General features: G+C 48.7%; 1 protein-coding gene across 1 annotated transcript in view; it reads left to right on the forward strand.

The window, feature by feature from the left end:
* LOC115080662 (zinc finger protein 665-like) overlaps positions 1–20,875 on the forward strand; it is a 202,676-nt gene that overhangs the window by 106,003 nt on the left and 75,798 nt on the right. Inside the window, exon 7 of the mRNA XM_029585002.1 lies at positions 4,317–4,443. Within this exon, the coding sequence (XP_029440862.1) occupies positions 4,317–4,443 (127 nt within the window). The remainder of the gene's footprint in view (positions 1–4,316; positions 4,444–20,875) is intronic.

A 20,875-nucleotide genomic window follows, 5' to 3' on the forward strand; every position in this document is an offset into this window, starting at 1 on the left:
AAGCAGGGCGACCATCTGTGAGAAATGAGGAATGAAGTGCCTGTAGAAATTGGGGTCTCCCGCGAAGGCATATGCAGCAATTGTGTTACCGGGGGCGAAGGTCCGTCGGAGGGCGGTCGGGGGGGCCGTTCCCGGGCGTCCCGTTCGCCGCCGCGCCTTCAGAAGTCGGGGGGGCTGATCCGTTCCCGCTTAGCGCGGGAACGGCGGCCATTTTGCATTCAGTCCGGGAGGCCACGAGGAAAGCCATGGAAAATGGCGGCCAGCCACCTCCGCTTTCTCCTCAGCTTCGGGCCTCGGGAGGGGAGCCCCCGGGGGGCCTGGAATCTGGAAATTTCGTTTCAGGGGAGGGCTCCTCGGACTCAGAGGAGTCCTTCTCCGAGGATTTTGCATTATTACTTAAAAAGTTGGCAAAATATAAGAGGTCCAAGCACAAGCCCGGAAAGGTCCCAGGGGGCAGGGAGGGACGCTCTCACCCCCAGAAGAGGTCGGCCCGGCATAGGGAACTGTCGGGCCCACCCAGGGAAAAGAGGCCGACACGAGGAGTCCCTCGGGACTCGGAAACAGATTCTACCTCGGAGGAGGAGGAGGGGTCGGCCTCGGGGGCCACAGGAGGGCCTGAGGGGCCCGATGACCAGGGTCCAGCCCAGCCGGGGACAGGCAAGGGAGCGCTGGCAGCGGATCGGGATGGTCCCAAGGTCGTGCGACTCTTCAGAAGAGAGGAGCTATCTCCCCTTATCCCGGCGATCCTCGAGGACAGATTGCTACTCCGTAGCAGGGGGCATGATATATTGCTATTCAATAACGAAGTACTATATACCTATTGCCAACACCTCTTCCTTGGAGAGTTGATCCATAACAGATTGCTACTCCTTAGCAGATTGATACAGCTTGTTACTTCCTTTCCTTATAGGAGCATCTAACAACAGCTTGCTAATAGAATTACAGATAGCTAACTCCTCCCCTCTGGAGGAGCAGGTCATGTCATATCGCTACTCCTTCCCCTTTCAGGAGCACAGCAAAACAGCTTGCCAACTCCGCCCTTCTGGCGGAGTGAGTGACAGCAGATTACTAACTCCTCCCCTCTGGAGGAGGTGAGCGTAAACAGATTGCTAGCTCCTCCCCTTTGGAGAAGGAGAGCGTAACACTGAGTGAAAAAGAATTTTCTTCAGTTTGTTTTAAATGAGCTACTTGCTAACTTCATGGAGTGCCCCCTGGTCCTTCTATTATCTGAGAGAATAATTAACAGATTTACATTAACTTGTTCAAGTCCTTTCATGATTTTGTAGATTTCTATCATATCTGCCATCACTCGTCTCTTCTCCAAGCTGAAGAGCCCTAACCTCTTCAGCCTTTCCTCATAGGGGAGCTTTTCCATTCCTTTTATCATTTTGGTCGCCCTTCTCTGTACCTTCTCCATCGTAACTATATCTTTTTTTGAGATGTGGCGACCAGAATTGTACACAGGATTCAAGGTGCGGTCTCATCATGGAGCAAAACAGAGGCATTATAACATTATCTGTTTTATTAACCATTCCCTTCCTAATAATTCCTAACATTCTATTTGCTTTTTTGACTGCTGCAGCACACTGAGCTGACGATTTTAAAGTATTATCCACTATGATGCCTAGATCTTTTTCCTGGGTGGTAGCTCCTAATATGGAACCTAACATCGTGTAACTACAGCAAGGGTTATTTTTCCCTATATGCATCATCTTGTACTTGTCCACATTAAATTTCATCTGCCATTTGGATGCCCAATCTTCCAGTCTTGCAAGGCCCTCTTGCAATGTATCACAATCTGCTTGTGATTTACCTACTCTGAATAATTTTGTATCATCTGCAAATTTGATAACCTCACTCATCGTATTCCTTTCCAGATCATTTATAAATATATTGAAAAGCACTGGTTCAAGTACAGATCCTTGAGGCACTCCACTGTTAATCCTTTTCCACTGAGAAAATTGACCATTTAATCCTACTGTCTATTTCCTGTCTTTTAACCACAAAAGGACATCGCCTCCTATCCCATTACTTTTTAGTTTTCTTAGAAGCCTCTCATGAGGGACTTTGTCAAACACCTTCTGAAAATCCAAATTTATTTATTTATTTATTTATTTAACGGTTTTATATACCGACATTCATCAAAGATATCACATCGGTTCACAGCGTAACAAGAAACTAGTGCCAGTGGCGGCGCTTTACATCGAACAAGTTTAACATAATACAGTTAAAAAATATTGGAACATAATAACTAGAGCATGAGGAAAGGTAGGGGAAGTAAAACATTAAACTAAAATTAGAATAACATGATTACAAGAAGGTAAAAGAAGAGAAAAAAAAGGGGGGGAGAAGTGACAGAAGAATAAAATTAGATTAGTGAATTATTGTAAGCGAAGATTGCAGGTATATACAAAATGTACAATTATAGGGAATAATATAAAATAACAATAGTTCAGGGAAGGGGTGAGGTGAGAAGGGGGGGGAGAGGTAGGGAATGGAGGGGGGAAGGGTAATACAGAGGGGAGGGAGAAGAGGAATGGTGTAAGCTTAGGGAGAAGCCAGTTCAAGCGGGGACTCACCCGCTTTTAGTGAAAAACCAAGTCAAGAGGGGACAGAGAAGGGAGGGTGTAGATGAGAGCACGGGGCCTTTAAGTATATGCTTTGGTGAAGAGCCAGGTCTTGAGCTTGCGCTTGAATAAATAAACTACATCTACTGGTTCAAATAAGCATGGGGGTAGCTTGCTTATTATGGCGGTTACTACCCTATAAAAATTAAGCCTGATATTTCACTTTGAATGCATAAACAGCGTTGCTCTCTGCTTTAAAGGGAGGGGGAAATGTGGAAAAGAGGATTTACATTCAGACAACTTCCAACAAGGCATTGATCTGAGCAGTCTGGGTAAACAAGCATTGGGGTAACTTGCTTGATGCGGCAGTAAGCCTTTTGCTTCTTCTTGGATGCAACTCCAACATTACTCTCTGCATCAACGGCAGGGGGAGGCAGGAAACTCAAATCAAATAGTTACCAACAAGGGCCCTGAACTTGGAGGTCGGTGAAACAGATAAGTATGGGAAAATAAGTGTGGGAGCTTGCTGTCATTTCAATGTTTCTATGTATGTTTCACCTTTATCCACATGTTTATTAAGCCCTTCAAAAAAATGAAGCAGATTTGTGAGGCAAGACTTCCCTTGGGTAAATCTTTGTTGGCTGTGTTCCATTAAACCATGTCTTTCTAGATGCTCTGTGATTTTGATCTTTAGAATAGTTTCCACTATTTTTCCCGGCATTGAAATCAGTATCACTGGTCTATAGTTTCCCGGATCGCTCCTGGAGCCCTTTTTAAATATTGGCGTTACATTGGCCACCCTCCAGTCTTCATGAACAATGGATGATTTTAATGATAGGTTACAAATTTTAACTAATAGATCTGAAATTTCATTTTTGAGTTCCTTCACAACCCTAGTATGCATACCATCCAGTCCAGGTGATTTGCTACTCTTTAGTTTGTCAATCTGGCCTACTATATCTTCCACGTTCACAGTGATTTGGTTCAGTTCATCTGACTCATCACCCTTGAAAACCATCTCCGGAACTGGTATCTCCTCAATATCCTCATTAGCAAACACAGAAGCAAAGAATTCATTTAGGCTTGTGTTGTGTCTGTTGGCCCCTTGTTCGGCCTCTGTGGTCTCCTTGGCTAAATAGCTCTGTAATCACCAACATGTGAGGACTACCATCCTGCTTGTCCTAGGAGAAAGCACAGTTGCTTACCTGTAACAGGTATTTCTCCTAGGACAGCAGGATGTTAGTTCTCAGGAATCCTGCCCGCCTCCCCATGATGTTGAGTTCACCTTCGGTTTGTTGTTTTATTTTTCACTTGTATTTTGCTGTGTTGTGAGACTGAAAGGGGGATCTCGCGTGGATAGCGGCAGGCTGAGCATGCTCAGTCTGGCAGTCAAAGTTTCTAAAATCTTTGACAGAAGTTTTCCATGCCTGGCTCCATCAGATGATGTCACCCACATGTGAGGACTAACATCCTGCTGTCCTAGGAGCACACCTGTTACAGGTAAGCAACTGCGCTTTCTTCCTCTTTCCTCTTGCTGAATCAGCCAGCACATGAGGTTTCCATTGTTTCACTGGTGACCAAGCAATCTATTTAAAATACTGGAGATTTAAGAGGAGAGAGTTCTCTTCATGCTATAATCTACCAGATTGCTGATCTCACTTACTGAGGCCATGTAACACAGTTTTACACGCATGTTATAATGAAGCTAGAGAGAGAGAGGGGCTGAGGGTGTCCTATTTGCTGTTCTAGGCATCGGTCACATTCAGTGACGTCGCTGCTTATTTCTTGGAAGTGGAGTGGGACGTTCTGGGAGAATGGCAGAAGGAGCTGTACAAGAAGGTCATCAAGGAGATTCACGGCGTCCTCATGTCACGGGGTAAATTTGCCTTTTCTATCATCTGCCATCCACAGACACATTGCTGGACAGGAGCTGCCATTTTATCAGGGCTAGAAAAAAATCCCAGGTGCCGGGTCCTATGGGCACCTAAAATGCAGGACCTGGCTCCTGATCTAATTCCAAGTTCAACAGGAGCTGCTGTGACTCTCCAGAGACAGGGAGAGACTCCAAAGCTGCAGGTCTGGCAAAGGATGCTGCTCTGTGCTGTAAGATAAGACTTGAATGTTAAACTAGACACTTCATACAAGACTTGCTGTAATCTGTCTCTTTTCTCTACAATAACAGCTGGCACAGGGGAACAGGAGGGAGGATTTACCTGAGAACTTCAACTTCTGTATAAGAGCCTAGGGGTATATTTTCAAAGGGGTACGCGCGTAAGATACGCGCGCACCCCCCGAAAACCTGCCCCAAGCGCCCCCTGCGCACGCCGAGCCTATGTTGCATAGGCTGCCGGCGCGCGCAAAGCCCCGGGACGTGCATAAGTCCCGGGACTTTCCTGGGGGGGGGGCGTGTTGGGGGCGTGTCGCTGCCGGCACGTCATCGGGAGCGTTCCGGGACGGGGCCGCGGGCGTGATTCCGGGACGGGGGCGTGGCCGCGGTCTCTGGACCAGCCCCCGGACCTTGGGCAGGCGTAACTTTTGGAATAAAGGTAGGGGAGGAATTAGTTAGGGCTGGGGGGGGTGGGTTAGGTAGGGGAAGGGAGGGGAAGGTGGGGGGAGGCGGAAGGAAAGTTCCCTCTCGGAGCGGCCTCGTCGGGAACGGAGGCAGGCTGCGCGGCTCGGCGTGCGCAGGCTGCCGATTTGTGCTGCCTTGCGCGTGCTGACCCTGGATTTTAAAAGATACGCATGGCTACGCGCGTATTTATTAAAATCCGGCGTACTTTCGTTTGCGCGGGCGTAGTTTTTTAAAATCTGCCCCCTAATAAGTTAGCTGTGCACCAGATGTCACTGAGTTATCTTTATATATCAAGACTTGGGTTTTCCATCTTGAATGCTTCTAATAAGTAGCTGGGTTGACTACTCCTGGAAGTGTGATATCTGCAATTCCTCTACCTAGGAGGTTCATGAATAGAAATCCTCCAAGATTTAATCTTACTTAAGTGGTAGCTGGCAGCTACTTCTTCTCACCAACCTTTGTCAAGCAAATACACACCCAGAGATATATATATACACATGCACATTGCTCCATCAGAACAGGAAACATGCAATTCCCTGTACGTACCAGGATCAGTCCGGACGGTGGGTTATGTCCCCCGTCCAGCAGATGGAGTCAGAACAAAAACTTCTGGGGGAGGTCCTATATAACCTCACCTCCCTTGCCTCAGTTTTCAGTATCTTTCTGACTCCAGCAGATGTGAGCAGGGGACTGTCAGTACCCAGCACAGTAGCTTAGGACTTCTAGGCTCTTTCTCTGTTTTCTTTGCTGAGGGATCAAGTTGGGAAAAAAAAAAAAGGGTTAGGACAGGAGGGTAGCATTAAGCCTGGGAGAGTCATTTGTTTGGCTCTCCATCCCAGACGCTTGCTGACAGGTCTGTTCCCTTGTCTTCCTACCTTCTGTCTTGCTTCCTTCAGGCTGTCGGGGGGTAAGTGTGTGATTTTATCATTTTAGGTTTGCCTTCTTTTTTGTTTGTAATGATTTTTATTAAAGTTTTAGAAGAGGCATACAGCATTCGAAGATTAGAAAAGAAAAATTAGGTTCCGAACACTAAACAATAAGGAACCAAAAAAGGCCAGTTGTGAACCATAAACCATCAACAGTTCTGTACACTCTTATAAAATATCAGCAGTATACGAAACAAAACAAACAAAGCAAAGCAAAGTAGAGCAGAACACCCCACCCTCACCCTTCCCAGCTCAATCCCCACCCTATCACCTTCCCTCCCCCCTCCCAATTCGCTCAGGTGTGCAGTTGTCCAAACATTCACTGGTCAGCAAGTAGGATTAAGATACAAGGGATAAAGGATAAAGGATAAAAGGTAAACAGCCAAACATTGGAATACTGTCCGCAGAACACCAGGTAGCCTAATATTCATATGGATTCTAGCTGGCCCGTGAAGCCCAACATATTCATGAAAGGCAATACTTAACAACTTCTAGATTATTGGGTCAGATCAGATGCAGTTAAAGGTAGCGTCTGAAGGATGGGAGACCATACATTGCTGAATTTAGTTTGCTTGGCCTGTGAAGACATTGGAAGCGATTTACGCTCCAAGAGATAGAGTTCCAACATGGCATCTTTCCATTCGAGTAGAGATGGGGGCGCAGGTGAGATCCAATGTCGTAGAATGATTTTAAGGGCCGTCAGCCGGCTTTTATGAAGTAGCAAGGTCTTCGGCGCGTGCGTGGCCCCATGCAACGGACGAATTCCCAGCAAACATAGGCTCGCTGTGAAGGGCTCTGAAAAAAGTTGGGAAATCATAGTCCAAAATTGTTGTATTATCACACAGTCCCACAAGCAATGTAACAAAGAGGCATTAAGTTGTGAACATTTAGGACACGCCCCTGATAAGGCAATCCCAGCAAGGAAAGCCCTCCTTGGCCAAAATAACATCCTGAGGGTAACCCTGAAATGTAGTTCTCGCATGTACACACTAAGGACTGCCTTTTGTACAGCCTGGGCACTTAGTAACATGGCCTTGGTTGTAATTTCAGATCCCAAATCAGTGGACCAGGCAACAGAGCTACTATCATATATAGCGTAACGAAAAGACTCATGCAGATATCTATAATACATGGAAAGCTTTACCACTTTAAGCCCACTAATATGTATAAATCTCTGAAAAGGCCCATTGGTGATTGCCCTCTTACAGGATAGTACCGAATGCCGAATGTAACTACAAATTTGCAAGTAAGTAAGGCAATCAGAGGAATCAAAACCGAAATTAGTACAGCAGTATGCAAAGGAGTGAACATGATTGGTCTGTAGATCCATGAATGGGAGCAAATCTATGATTCCTTTGTCACGTAATTTGGTCAGAGTTTTAACAGGTATTCCCGCTGGTAGGTCCGGGTTATGCAACAATGGCAAGCAATACGATACCTTCCATTCAAGATTCAAGAACTGTCTAAGAAATTTCCAACAGTTCCGCAATCCCCTTACAACTAAGCCTTGGGACGTACTCCGAGGAAGATCCTCCCCAGTAGAATGTAATAAATAAGCCAGATTTCTCGGAAGGTGGGCTGCTTGTTCTAACCTTAAAATTTCTGTCGAACTGCTATAACCCAGCCACTCCCGCAAAGTAGGCAGTAAACAAGCAATATTGTAGTATCTTAAATTCGCCGCTCCCAAACCACCCTTTGATTTAGGTGCGATTAACGTAGTAAAGGCAATCCTGGCCCTTTTATCATTCCAGAAAAAAGCACCCAAAAGTTTATATAAGAGACATATATCCTTTGATTTCAAATAAAAAGGAACCATCTGCAAGATGTATAGAAGTTTAGGGAGCAGAATCATATTTACCAAGGCTATTCTGCCTGAGAGAGACAGAGGTAAGGGCTTCCAACTCTGTAGTTTTAATTGGAATGTGCGCCACAGGGGGATAATATTGCATCTGTACCAGTACATAGGGTCTTTATGTATTTTGATGCCCAGATATTTAATCGTGTCTTGGGCCCAAAGTAAGGGGAAGTCTGGCCAACTGGGTTGGAGAGAGCCTGTAATATCTAGGGCTTCGGACTTAGTGAGATTGAGTTTCAGTCCCGAGAAAGTGCCAAAGGTCTGTATTGTCTCAAGTAAGAAAGGTAAAGTCTTCCGGGCATTAGAGAGCACCATTAGCATGTCGTCTGCAAATAACATCATTTTTTGTTCAATAGGGCCTGTTTTAATACCTGTAATAGAGGAAGATTGGCGAATTTTTTGAGTTAAAGGTTCCAGGGATAATATGTAAAGAAGAGGGGAAAGAGGGCAACCTTGCCTCGTACCCCGCTCTAAAGTAAATAAAGGAGACGTGGAGCCATTAATACAAATAAAAGCTTTGGGATCCCGGTATAGTAGTTGAACCGCTGCAAGAAATGACCCCGAAAAGCCAAATTTTTCCATGGCAGCAAAGAGATAGGGCCAAGCCACCCGATCAAACGCTTTTTCAGCGTCAAAGCTGACCAACAAAGGATCCACCAAGCCCTTGCGATGACAGCTCTCTAAAGCGATCAATAGGCGACGAATGTTCACCACCGGGCGCCTACCAAATACAAAGCCCATCTGTTCTGGGGAGATAAGGTCGGGCAACACAAATTTTAATCTGTTCGCTAAAATCTTGGCATATACCTTAATATCCTGATTGAGTAAGGAAATGGGGCGGTATGACCCTGGTTCTGCCGGATCTTTCCCAGGTTTAGGCAGTATCGTGATAGCTGCTACTTTCATTGTATCAGGTAATACCCCACTAGAGATCATATGGTTGAAGAGTGTAGTCAAGGACGGTACAAGATGCCCGCTAAGGGATTTGTAGAATAAGGAAGTCAGTCCGTCTGGCCCTGGTGATTTATGTAAATGGAGGTCTGATATGACTTTCGTTATCTCCAAAGACGTTATGGGTCTGTTAAGAGAGTCCCGTTGTAAATCAGAAAGTACAGGCAACTGTAAATTCTGGAAAAAAGAAGTCTGATTTAAGGTGTTTGGAGGTTCTGAGGCATACAGATGCTTATAAAAGTCTTGAAACACCAGCCCTATTTCAGACGTAGTGACAGCATGAGAGCCATTTGGTTTCTTAATATGAGAGATAAATTTAGAAGGGGTTTTTGTTTTGGACAAGCGAGATAATAGCTTGCCTGGCTTATTACCATGTAAAAATAATTTGTGTTTAAAGGAGAATAAATTGCCAGTGGCCTTTTGGTGTAATAAATCATTCAAAACCACCTGAGTTTGCCTAAATCTGGTTTCCCAAAGAGCAGTATTCTCCCTGTTCCACTGAGCCTTGTAATATTTCAGCTTCCGCTCCAAAGCTAATATTTGAGCATTCTGCTGCCTCTTTTTTCTTATGGTGTATTGAAGAATGTCACCTCGGAGAACAGCCTTGGCAGTTTCCCAGAAAAGGACTGGATTCTCCATGTGTTGCCCATTAAACTCAATATATTGCTCCCATTTCCCAATCAGAAATGCTTTAAAGGCGGTGTCGGTAGCAAGCCATTCCGGCATACGCCATTGAAACAAGGAAGGTACATTAGTGGATTCCCCCAGAGTGCAGAGTACAGGGCAGTGATCCGATATAACTAAGGTCCCGATCGCTGCAGTCTCAACTGTAGAGAACAGAGACTCCGAAATTAATATATAGTCAATTCTTGATTTAGTCGGGTGGGCCCTAGCATAGTGGGTATAATCCCTTTCAGACGGATGGAGTGCCCGCCATACATCAACAAGCTGTAAGGTACGACATAAAAAGGAAATACCCTTTCCCTTGCCTAAAGGAGACGCAGGACTGGTTGAACACTTATCCCAAAGGGGATCCGCTAAACAATTGAAGTCCCCCGCTAGGATAACAGAAGCCGAACCCGCCTCTGAAACCCGGGCTACCAACTGAGCAAAAAACCCATGATCATACTTATTGGGGCCATAAATGGATGCCAATAAAATAGGGGCACCATATAGGACACCCTTAATAATTATATACCTTCCCTCTGTATCTGACCATTGCGTTTCCAGTTGGAAAGGAACAGAACCTTTAATCAATATGGCAACACCATTTCGTTTGCTGGTCCCTGAAGAAAAGAAAACCTGCGTGTACCCCTTTTTATTTTTCAGCTTATTGTGTTCATTGTCTGTCATATGTGTCTCCTGTAAGAATATGACATCCCCCTTATCTTTGTGACATCTAGCTAATACTTTCTCCCTTTTGACCGGGGTGCCCAAACCCGCCACATTCCAGCTCAGATAATTCACCTTAGGTGCCATGGCATTAGATCATGAAAATAAGGCAGAGGAAAGTATGGTATACACTTAAACTCAGACAATGCAGTAAAATCAGAGCTACCCAATGGAACACATCCCCAGAACATGAAAACACAGTAAAGGAACAATGCATGAACCCAAAAATTACAAAACAGTAACCCGCTGCCATTTGGACAGAACTTTCCCCTGAGCTCCCTTTCCCCCCACCCATCCTCCCCGTGCCCATCCCCTCCTCCCCCCCCACCATTCATTCCCCATCTTTGCAAGCTCTCAGTAATGAGAGTAGGAGCCAAACCGTGTGTTCAGGTGACCACCTCTTAATCATAAAGCAGCTAAAGTCAAAAATCCGCAATCATTCCAAACTTATCAATAAGGAAGTATCCCCTTTAGACAGTTAGCCCAAAGTACCAAAAAGAAAGTTAGCAAATCAATGTAGAGAAGGATTCCCGATGCAATCATGGGAGATAGATTGAGAAAAATACAGGAAAGGAAACTGTCACTGCATCAGAGTCTCCGCATCTTGAATAACCGGGGCAGTACACCCCGGAAACGTGCCAGGGGAACTAACTTAAACTTAGAACTCCTTTGCAAATTTGAACTGATCTGATCCATGCCAGCGAATGAACCTGCAGGCATCAGCACATGTCGCCTAAAATCGGCGTCTGCTATAGCTCAAGACGAAGCTGTCGCTCCGGCGTCTTCTCGGGTCAGGAGGTGAGCTGATTGAAGATACTTTTGTGCTTCAGGAACAGTTTCAAAGGCCTGTGTTTGCCCTTCGTGCCAAATGCGTAATTTTGCAGGGTACTGTAATGCGAACCGCACTTGTTTAACCGCAAGCTGCGAGCACACAGGGCCAAATTCCTTTCTTTTCGCCGCAACCCTCGCCGAAAAATCTTGAAATATGCGAACTGGCTCATTTTGAAATTTAAGAGGTGAGACCTTCCTGGACGCGTGCCAAATCTTCTGCCGGTCCGCAAAGTCCAAAATACGGGCTATCACCACTCGAGCGCGTTGGTTCGGGCCAGCCTTATTTCCCAGGCGATGAGCTCGCTCTATTTTTAATGAAGCCAGCTGCTCCGGGATGTTAAGCGCTGATGGAAGCCACTGGGTAAGTTGATCTGCTAGATCCAAATCCGGTATAGATTCTGGGATCCCAATGAAGCGCAAATTATTTCGCCTCGAACGGTTTTCCATGTCCTCAATGCGATCTTCTTGCGTCCGGATCTGCTTCTCCATTTTGAGAATTTTACCCACCGTGGCCAACGCTTCGTCTTCAACAACTCCCACTCGGAGCTCTAATGTTTCCACTCGAGGGGGAAGTTCTGCCAGCGCAGATTGTAGCGTAGACAATTGTTCAGAGATCTTGTCCAATTTATGAGCCAGGGCCGCAGTTACCGCGGTGGTTAAAGCCAATATCGCTTCTTCATCTGCTAGGCCTGCATTCGGTTTTTCCCCAGCGGCGGCCATTTTGTCCTCTCCTAGCTTAGCTTTTTCTTTGTCTTTTTTCACCAACTTGGGAGGCATGGTGGCCGGCGATTTGCTCATATACCGATCGATATTCATAGGCAGATGACACAGATGTTCGGAGGAGCCTTAAAAGCTGCGGATGCCGTAGATTTGATATGGATCTCGAGGTGGTCACCTGGAGCTAGGGCAGACACGTCTATCCCAGATCACCACATCACGTGACTCCTTGCCTTCTTTTTAGTGCTCTTCACAACTTCGCTGTGGACTGCGCCTGACCGCCGGGGTGCACGTTAGTGGTGCTAACCTCTCTCCCCCCCCCCCCCCCCCCCCCCGGTTGCTGCCGACCTGCGGCTCCGCGATGTGCCATTCCCCGGGGCCGCCGGCCGCCGGGAGGTCCGATTCCCCGGCGGTTCCTCCGAGTCGGTGGGGTTCTTTTGGGCGGTCCGTGGTTTTCTACAGCCAGGCGCCGAGGACTTCGCCACGCTTTCTCACCCCTCCCCCTTGGACTCCCGATGCCGCGATCAGCGGCCTGCTCAACATGCGGCCGGCAGGGGGGACAACTTACGCGGGAGGGGCTCTGCGCGAGCTGCCTCCCTGACGGGGAGGACAGCTGACAACAGGGGGACGCTGCAGGAACCCGCGGGCAGGACCACGTGGCTAGGAAGCGGCAGGCCCTGTTCCCGCTGAGCACGGGAACGGCGGCCATTTTGTTTTCAGATTCTGACGCCGGCATCTCCAAGGAGGACACGGAGGCCCCGATTACAGCGGTACCACCTGTTTTGGCCCCTTTTTCGGAGCTGGAGCCAGGATTTCAGGAAGAGGAGGCCTCTGTTTACCCCCCCTCGGGGGTCCCTTCGTTTTCCCCGGAATTTATTAACTTAATGCACAAGGCATTCCTACAGAGCAGGGCCCAATCTATGGATTTCTTCATGGGCCTCCTTCCCCCCAAACTGGCGCACACGGCTCCACTCCTGGGGGGGGACCCCCCCAGGGCAGTACTCAGCCAGCCGGGAGAATGCCGGGTCCTCCCGGGACCCCCCTGCGCCACCCCGAGGATCACACTCGATTCCGGGGGGGACCCTCTCCTGGATCCAGCCGGAGACGACCCCATCTTGGCGGCCCAGATGGAGGGAGACGATCCGAGGGTCCTCCGTATCTTTCAATCGGATGAGCTGGACGACCTTATTCCCCACATCCTGCAGGAGATGGACATTGATGCCCCCCGGAACCGGCAGTGCCCAATCCCAAGGTTAGGAAGGGGGATCCTCTTCTGGCGGGCCTTCGTCCGCCAGCTAAGGCTTTTCCTACTCATCCCACTTTCTTACAATTAATCTCCAGGGAGTGGGATTCACCTGAGACCACTTTCAGGGTCAGCAGAGCAATGGAAAAGCTCTATCCCCTTCCGGAGGAGTTTCTTGAGCTGCTCAAGGTCCCAGCCGTGGATTCCGCAGTCTCGGCAGTCACGAAGCGTACCACCATCCCAGTTACCGGCGGCACGGCGCTGAAGGATATCCAAGACAGAAAGTTGGAAGTTTATCTCAAGAGAGTTTTCGAAGTATCAGCGCTGGGGATTCGGGCGGCCATCTGCAGTTCACTAGCGCTAAGAGCTGGTCTTCGCTGGGTACAACTTCTTCTCACTTTCCAGGATTTGCCGGCTGCGGAGGCCCAACAGGCGGATAGATTGGAGGCCGTGGTCGCCTATGGAGCGGACGCCCTATATGACCTTCTCCGGGTTCTGGCCCGCTCAATGGTGGCTGCGGTCTCAGCTCGTCGACTCCTGTGGCTTCGTAACTGGTCGGCGGATGACTCGTCTAAGACCCGGCTGGGATCGCTTCCCTTTAAAGGCAAGTTCCTTTTCGGGGAGGATCTGGACCAGATCATCAAATCCCTCAATGAGAATGCAGTCCATAGACTCCCGGAGGATCGGCCTCGTGCCACAAGATCCTTCAGTTCCACCAGGAACCGGTTCCGTACTCAGCGTCGGTCTCGGACTACGAGGCAGCAGACTCCCCAGGCTCCGTTATCTCGCTCGCATACCTGGAACCGGTCCTTTCGAGAGCGCAGGCCAGGAAAGGAAGGACAGGGCCCTGGCACGTCCTCAAAATCAGCCCAATGATGCCAGGCCGACCCACGATCCGTTTCCCAGGATAGGGGGCTGGATTGCTCTCTTCTACAAAGAGTGGGTCCAAATCACGTCGGATCAGTGGGTCTTGGATATTCTAAAAGATGGCTATGCCTTGGATTTTGTTCGCGCCCCCAGGGACAGGTTTCTCTTCTCCCCATGCTGGTCCCTTCACAAGCGAAGGGCCGTTTGTCAGACCCTCGACCGTCTCCTCTAACTGGGGGCGATAGTGCCAGTTTCCGTCTCTGAGCTGGACCGGGGACATTATTCCATCTATTTCGTGGTGCCCAAAAAGGAAGGCACTTTCCGGCCTATCCTGGATCTCGACCATCAACAAGTTCCTCAGGGTTCTGCGGTTTGGTATGGAGACCCTCCGCACGGTACTGGCAGGAGTGCATCAAGGGGAATTCCTGGCCTCACTGGATCTCAAGGAGGCGTACCTTCATATCCCGATCCACCGGGCGCATCAACGCTACCTTCGCTTTAAGATATTGGGGCAACATTTTCAATTCCAAGCCCTTCCCTTTGGTTTGGCAACAGTGCCACGTGTTTTTACAAAGGTCATGGTGGTAGTGGCGGCTGCTCTACGCCGGGAAGGAATCCTGGTGCATCCCTACCTGGACGACTGGCTCATACGGGCGAAATCTCTAACCCAGGGTCATCGAGCGGTCGACAGGGTGGTACAACTGCTCCGTTCCTTGGGGTGGATCATCAACTATGCCAAGAGCAACCTCATTCCATCCCAGTCGTTGAATTTTCTGGGTGCGCGTTTCGACACAAAGAAGGGAAAGGTGTTTTGCGGCCAGAGCAGGCACAAGCGCTGCGCGAGCAGATTCATCGTTTCACTGCGCTCTCTTCCCCCACAGCGTGGGATTACCTACAGGTCCTGGGAACCATGGCCTCCACTATAGATCTGTTTCCGTGGGCTTTTGCGCACTTGCGTCCTCTCCAGAAGGCCTTGCTATCCCGGTGGAAACCGGTATCGCGGGATTTTCAGGCGGTCCTCCCGATTCCGAGACCAACACAAGTCAGCCTCCTCTGGTGGCTGGATCCTCACCACTTGGCCCAGGGTGTATCCCTGGAGGTTCTGGACTGGGTAGTAGTCACCACGGATGCCAGCCTCTCCGGCTGGGGAGCGGTCTGTCAGTCGAGATCAATCCAGGGCCTGTGGACGACGGATCAAGCACGGTGGCCCATCAACCGCCTGGAGACCAGAGCGGTCCGCTTAGCATTGAAGGGTTTCCTCCCACTGGTTTGCCATCGGGCGGTCAGGATTCTCTCGGACAACACGACCATGTTGGCATACATAAATCGCCAGGGAGGCACGAGAAGCCGTCACGTCTCGTTGGAAGCAGACAAGCTGATGCAATGGGAGGAACTCCATTTGCTACGCCTGGCAGCCTCACACATTGCAGGCGTGGACAACGTGCAGGCGGACTTCCTAAGCCGTCAGCACTTAGATCCCGGAGAATGGGAACTCTCGGAGGAAGCAATGCATCTGATAGTATGGCACTGGGGGAGATCTCATGGCCACAGCCGGCAAATCAAAGGCTCCTCGCTTCTTCAGCCGCAGAAGAGAGCATGGCGCGGAAGGGGTCGATGCCCTGGTACTACTGTGGCCCCGGCAGATCCTATTATATGTCTTCCCTCCGTGGCCCCTTATGGGAAAGGTACTTCGGAGGATAGAGGGTCGTCATGGTCTGGTAATCCTGGTGGCACCGGAGTGGCCTCGACGGCCGTGGTTCGCAGACCTCCTCAACCTGGCAGAGGAGGGTCCGGTACGTCTCAGTCATCTTCCGCGTCTTCTCCGACAAGGTCCAATATTTTTCGAGGAGGCAGATCACTTCTGTCTTGCGGCCTGGCTTTTGAGAGGCATAAGTTGAGGCGTCATGGGTATACAGAGGCGGTAATATCAACCCTACTGCGAGCATGGAAAACGTCCACCTCTGTTACTTACGTTCGTGTGTGGAAGGTCTTTGAGACTTGGTGCGTGTCACATACCATTCAGCCAACCCATGCCTCGGTGGCACAGATTCTCTCATTCTTGCAGGCTGGTCTGGACTTGGGACTAGCTTATAACTCCATCCGGGTTCAAGTGGCGGCCTTGGGAGCTTTTCTTCACAACGGGAACGACTTGCTACTCTCATCTCTTCCGGATATCCTGCGTTTCCTCAAGAGGGTAAAGCACCTGAAGCCACCGCTACGACCCCCTTGTCCCTCATGGAATCTCAACCTGGTACTCCGCGTTCTGAGTGGACCACCTTTTGAGCCTCTTCGGGCCGCCACCCTCAAGGATCTCAATCTCAAGACGATCTTTCTGGTAGCGATCAGCTCAGTGCGTCGCATTTCCGAACTTCAAGCATTATCCTGCCAAGAGCCATACCTCTGTTTCACTGACGAGGGGGTTTCTTTGCGCACGGTACCATCTTTTCTACCCAAGGTGGTCCCGGCCTTTCACCTCAACCAGTCGGTTGAATTGCCTTCTTTTTCCTCGACGGATTCTAGTGATCTTCGCAAGCTGGATGTTAAGCGATGTCTGATGCATTATCTGGAGGTCACCAATGAGTTCTGGCTTTCGGATCACTTGTTCGTCCTTTGGTCGGGACCTAAGAAGAGTCATATGGCCTCCAAACCGACCATCGCCCGTTGACTGAAGGGAGCGATTGTCGCCGCATATCTTGGTGCTGGACGGCACCCGCCACTGGGAGTTAAGGCTCACGCCCTTCGCTCTCAAGCTACGTCTTGGGCGGAGAGTAATTCGGTGTCCTCGCAGGAGATCTGCAGGGCGGCCACTTGGAAGTCGCTCCATACCTTCGCGAGACACTATCGCCTGGACGTCCGGGCGCCAACTTTTGGTTCCTTCGGGGACAGAGTCAATCGAGCGGGGCTGTCTATGGCCCACCCATAGTAGGGAAGCTTTGGTACATCCCACCGTCTGGACTGATCCTGGTACGTACAGGGAAAAGAAAATTATTCCTTACCTGCTAATTTTCGTTCCTGTAGTACCATGGATCAGTCCAGATGCCCTCCCTATATTTGGGGGATTTGATGTGAGACACCTCTGCTCGAATGTCAATTCAGATTCATCTCTGGGCTCTCTGGTGTTCCAGGGACTTTTTTTCTTACAGTTCTGTTCGCAAGTTTCCGTTGGGGTTCTTCTGCAGTTGCGGTTTTGGTCTAACGTTGCCTTGAGTGCGTTTAGTTACTTGATCCCTCCGTCTCTTCTCTTCTTGGCTTTGTTAGTCTAGTTACTGAGAATTGAGGCAAGGGAGGTGAGGTTATATAGGACCTCCCCCATAAGTTTTTGTTCTGACTCCATCTGCTGGACGGGAGACATATCCCACCGTCTGGACTGATCCATGGGACTACAGGAACGAAAATTAGCAGGTAAGGAATAATTTTCTTTTCCTTCCCCTCTTCCCTCCTCCAGGGGTTCTAAAAGTACAAATTTAGAGGGTGGTTTTCAGTGGCTTGCCTAGAACCATTTAGGAAAACGAAAAAGTGTGCTTTGAAAATTCTGTGGTGTATAGGGACTGTGTAACCCATTACAGGCTTGGAAATATCTGATGATGTATCTGTGAAACTATAAACAAAAATCTATTTAAGTTTGAAGATAATGGACATTTGAGATTTATCTGCCCTACTATATTTTGTTCTCTTTATTTATGTATTTATAGTCATTTATTAATTGCTTTACAGATAAAAATCATCACCCAAAGCGATGTACATAAGTAACACACAAAATTAATTATTTCATAATAAAATCATAACATAAAACTTAAAAACAAAAAAACAATACTTACAAACAGCCCTTCATATCCAGCTTTTACCCCCATCGTTTTACCCTGATGAGACATCTCAAGCAGACCAAGTAATGTTATAAATCAGATAGTAGACATAAACCAGGTTTTTAGTTTCTTCCGAAATCTTAATAAATTTTCCTCTTCTCTCACATCCAATGGTAACCTATTCCATAAATTTGGAATAGCATTAGAAAATGATCTAACACCCAGGCGAGAATGTTTAAATATATTCCTGGAAGGGAGTTGTAGATATCATCGTCCAGAAGAGCGTAATTTTTTTTTTTATACATGCCATTGTAGAGAACCCCTTAAAGAAGGAGAGCCTAAGCCATTTAAGATTTTAAATGTCAACACCAGATTTTTAAACCTGCATCTGTCCTCAATAGATAACCAATCAAATCCCTTAGTAATGGTTTTGCCAAATTTCTCCGAGATTTTCCCATGACAATTCTAGCAGCAGTGTTTGCAAGAAATTGTAATTTATGAATCACTTTACCCTGCAATCCCCAAAATATCACATTATAATAGTCCAATTGTGAAAGAACCAAGGCAAAAGCCACCACCTTAAGAGCTGTTTGTCCCAAATACGCTCTCAATTGTCTTAGTAATTTCAACCTGGGATAGGAATTCCATGCTACCTGCAAGGTGTTTTTCCAAAGAAAATTATGAGTCCAAAATCACCCCCAAAGATTTAACCTGATCCTTCAGCATTAACTATGATCTGTTCAAGCCAAGATCCACTGGAATATCCCCAAATCCAAGTTTCATTAACTCAGTCTTTTTAGTATTAAGAACCAACTTGTTTTCAACAAACCATTGAGAAATGTTTCCTGAACATACCTAGATCAGTCCAGACCAGTGGGGTTTATGCATCCGTACCAGCAGATGAAGGCAGAGAAAAAAAGCTTTGATGCACAGCTACATAAATGAGTGCGCCACCTGCAGTCCCTCAGTATGTCTCTGTCTCCAGCAGATGGTAGAGGTGCAAACCTGCAGTTCTAACTGATTTGTGAGACTTGGAGATTTGGCGTTTGAATTCTGCTCCCCGATGTACTAGGTTCCTTCGTGGGCCATCCCTCGGGTTGAGCCAGGCAACCGCGGGGTTGGATACCCCTGGCTGTTGTGGCCTGCTGCCTCCGGGAACCTTGATAGCCAGGATACTAGCTCCATCTTGGTATTCCGAAGTCCCCTCCTGTATACCGCTGGCTCGATTCAGGGAAGTATCCCTTTTTTATTTTCTTGTTCTCTGAGTTAAGCTTGTTTAAAAAAAAAAAGAAAGAAAGAAAACAGACAGGAGAATCAGGTTTGAAGGAGGCAGGAGATTCGACCTGTGGTACAGTGCTGGCACGGTTGGCCAGCGGGATCTTCCGTGGCCGACAAGAAGGGGGGAGAGTGAGAGAGGCCATGTAAAATTACTTTTCCCCAGCGGGGAAACCTGTGCTGAGCGCTGCAAGTGTTGCGCGGCATTATGGCCATTTTGCTGTTTTTCCTACTCACCGGTTGTTTCGGTGCAGGCATGCATCTTTGCATGGCTCAGAAGGGTAGTCATGTGTGGCCTGCCCCGCTGCGGTGATCTAGGGCCAATTTTAATTCGAGGGCCTTATGGCGGACAAGCCACGTGTGGAGGCTTGCATGGCCTGCGGGCTCTGGTCTGCTTGCTTGAATTCTCGCTCCCTCTGCACAGGTTGTGCGTCGGGAGGGCAAGGATCTTCCCTTAAGGCTTCTAAGTCCAGGTGGGCTTCCCGATCCATGGGGACTGCAGCAGGCGCTAAAGGGGGGGGGGGATGTTCTCCGCTGCTGCTGCTCCCGAGGGGTATCGCAGACAGGGGATTCCAGCCGATGGGGAACCCGGTGACTCCCCTCCCCCATTCTCTTGCAGGGCAGGAACCGGAGGATGGTCAGGAGAAGGGAGCAGATACGGAGTCCAGTCTCCCTGAGCAGGGGTTTGAAGGCCCGCAAGGGGTTTCCCCCATATTTGTCCTGCTGATGCATGAGGCCTTTCTGGCTAGAAAGAGTTCAGGGGGAGAGGAGATCCAGAGATAGAAAGCCAGGGCCCAAGAGACCTAGGATGGCTTCGACAGGTGGTTCTGGGCGCATGCTCAAGCCCCTGGAGTTATGTGGTGCTTGTGCGGAGGGTGACTTCAGAGATCTGGATGACTTGGACGAGATGCATGAAGATGCTGTGTTGCAACAGGGAGCAGATCCAGATGGGGACCCGGATGGGGGTCAGACCCCAGATCCAGATGTGAGCAAAGATGACCCGGATCTCGTGGAGGGGCCAGGACCGAGGGGGATGACCCTCGAGTGGTCCGCCTGTTTAAGAAGGAGAAACTTCAGCCCCTTATTCCACAGGTGTTGGAAGAATTGGGGATAAAGCTAACTCAGGAAGAGTCAGATAATGAGGGTGTCAGTCCAATTCTGGATGGACTGCGGGGGCCACCCAGGGCCTTTCCCATCCCTAAAAGGATTCAGAAGCTGTTTAGTGGGAGTGGGATTTCCTGGAAGCAGGCTTGAGGGTCAGGAGGGCGATGGCAAAGCTTTATCCCTTGCTGGAAGAGCATTTGGACCATCTTAAGATTCTTAAGGTAGATGCTGCGGTCTCTGCGGTAACTAAGAAGACTATGATTCCGGTGGCGGGGTCCGGCACTCTGAAGGATGTCCAGGACCGCAATTTGGAGATTCTGTTGAAGTGCATGTTTGAGGTGTCAGCCTTGAGTTTGCAGGCCGCAGTGTGCACTAGCATGATGCAGCGGGCTTGCTTGTGCTGGATCCAGAAGCCTCAGGAACAGGCCTCGTCTGGTGTGCTCACCCCTGTTCAGGCGGCTCGCCTGGAAGCTGGGGTGGCTTATGTGGTAGATGCCTTGTATGATTTGGTGCGTACTTCAGCTAGAAATATGGTCTTGGTGGTGGCTGCGCACAGACTTATGTGGTTGCGCAATTGGTCAGCGAACTTGTGGTCCAAGACTCAGCTAAGTAATCTTCCTTTCAAGGGGAAGCTGCTTTTCGGGGAGAACCTGGACCAGCTGATGAAATCCCTGGGGGAATCCAAGGGAGATAGACTGCCAGAGGATAAGAAGAGAAATAAGAAGGTCTTTCCATCCCGTTCCCGTTTTCGGTCTGGCAGAGGGACTTCCTC

The sequence above is a fragment of the Rhinatrema bivittatum genome, chromosome 19 (assembly GCF_901001135.1).
Source record: "Rhinatrema bivittatum chromosome 19, aRhiBiv1.1, whole genome shotgun sequence".
In the NCBI taxonomy this organism is placed as follows: domain Eukaryota; kingdom Metazoa; phylum Chordata; class Amphibia; order Gymnophiona; family Rhinatrematidae; genus Rhinatrema; species Rhinatrema bivittatum.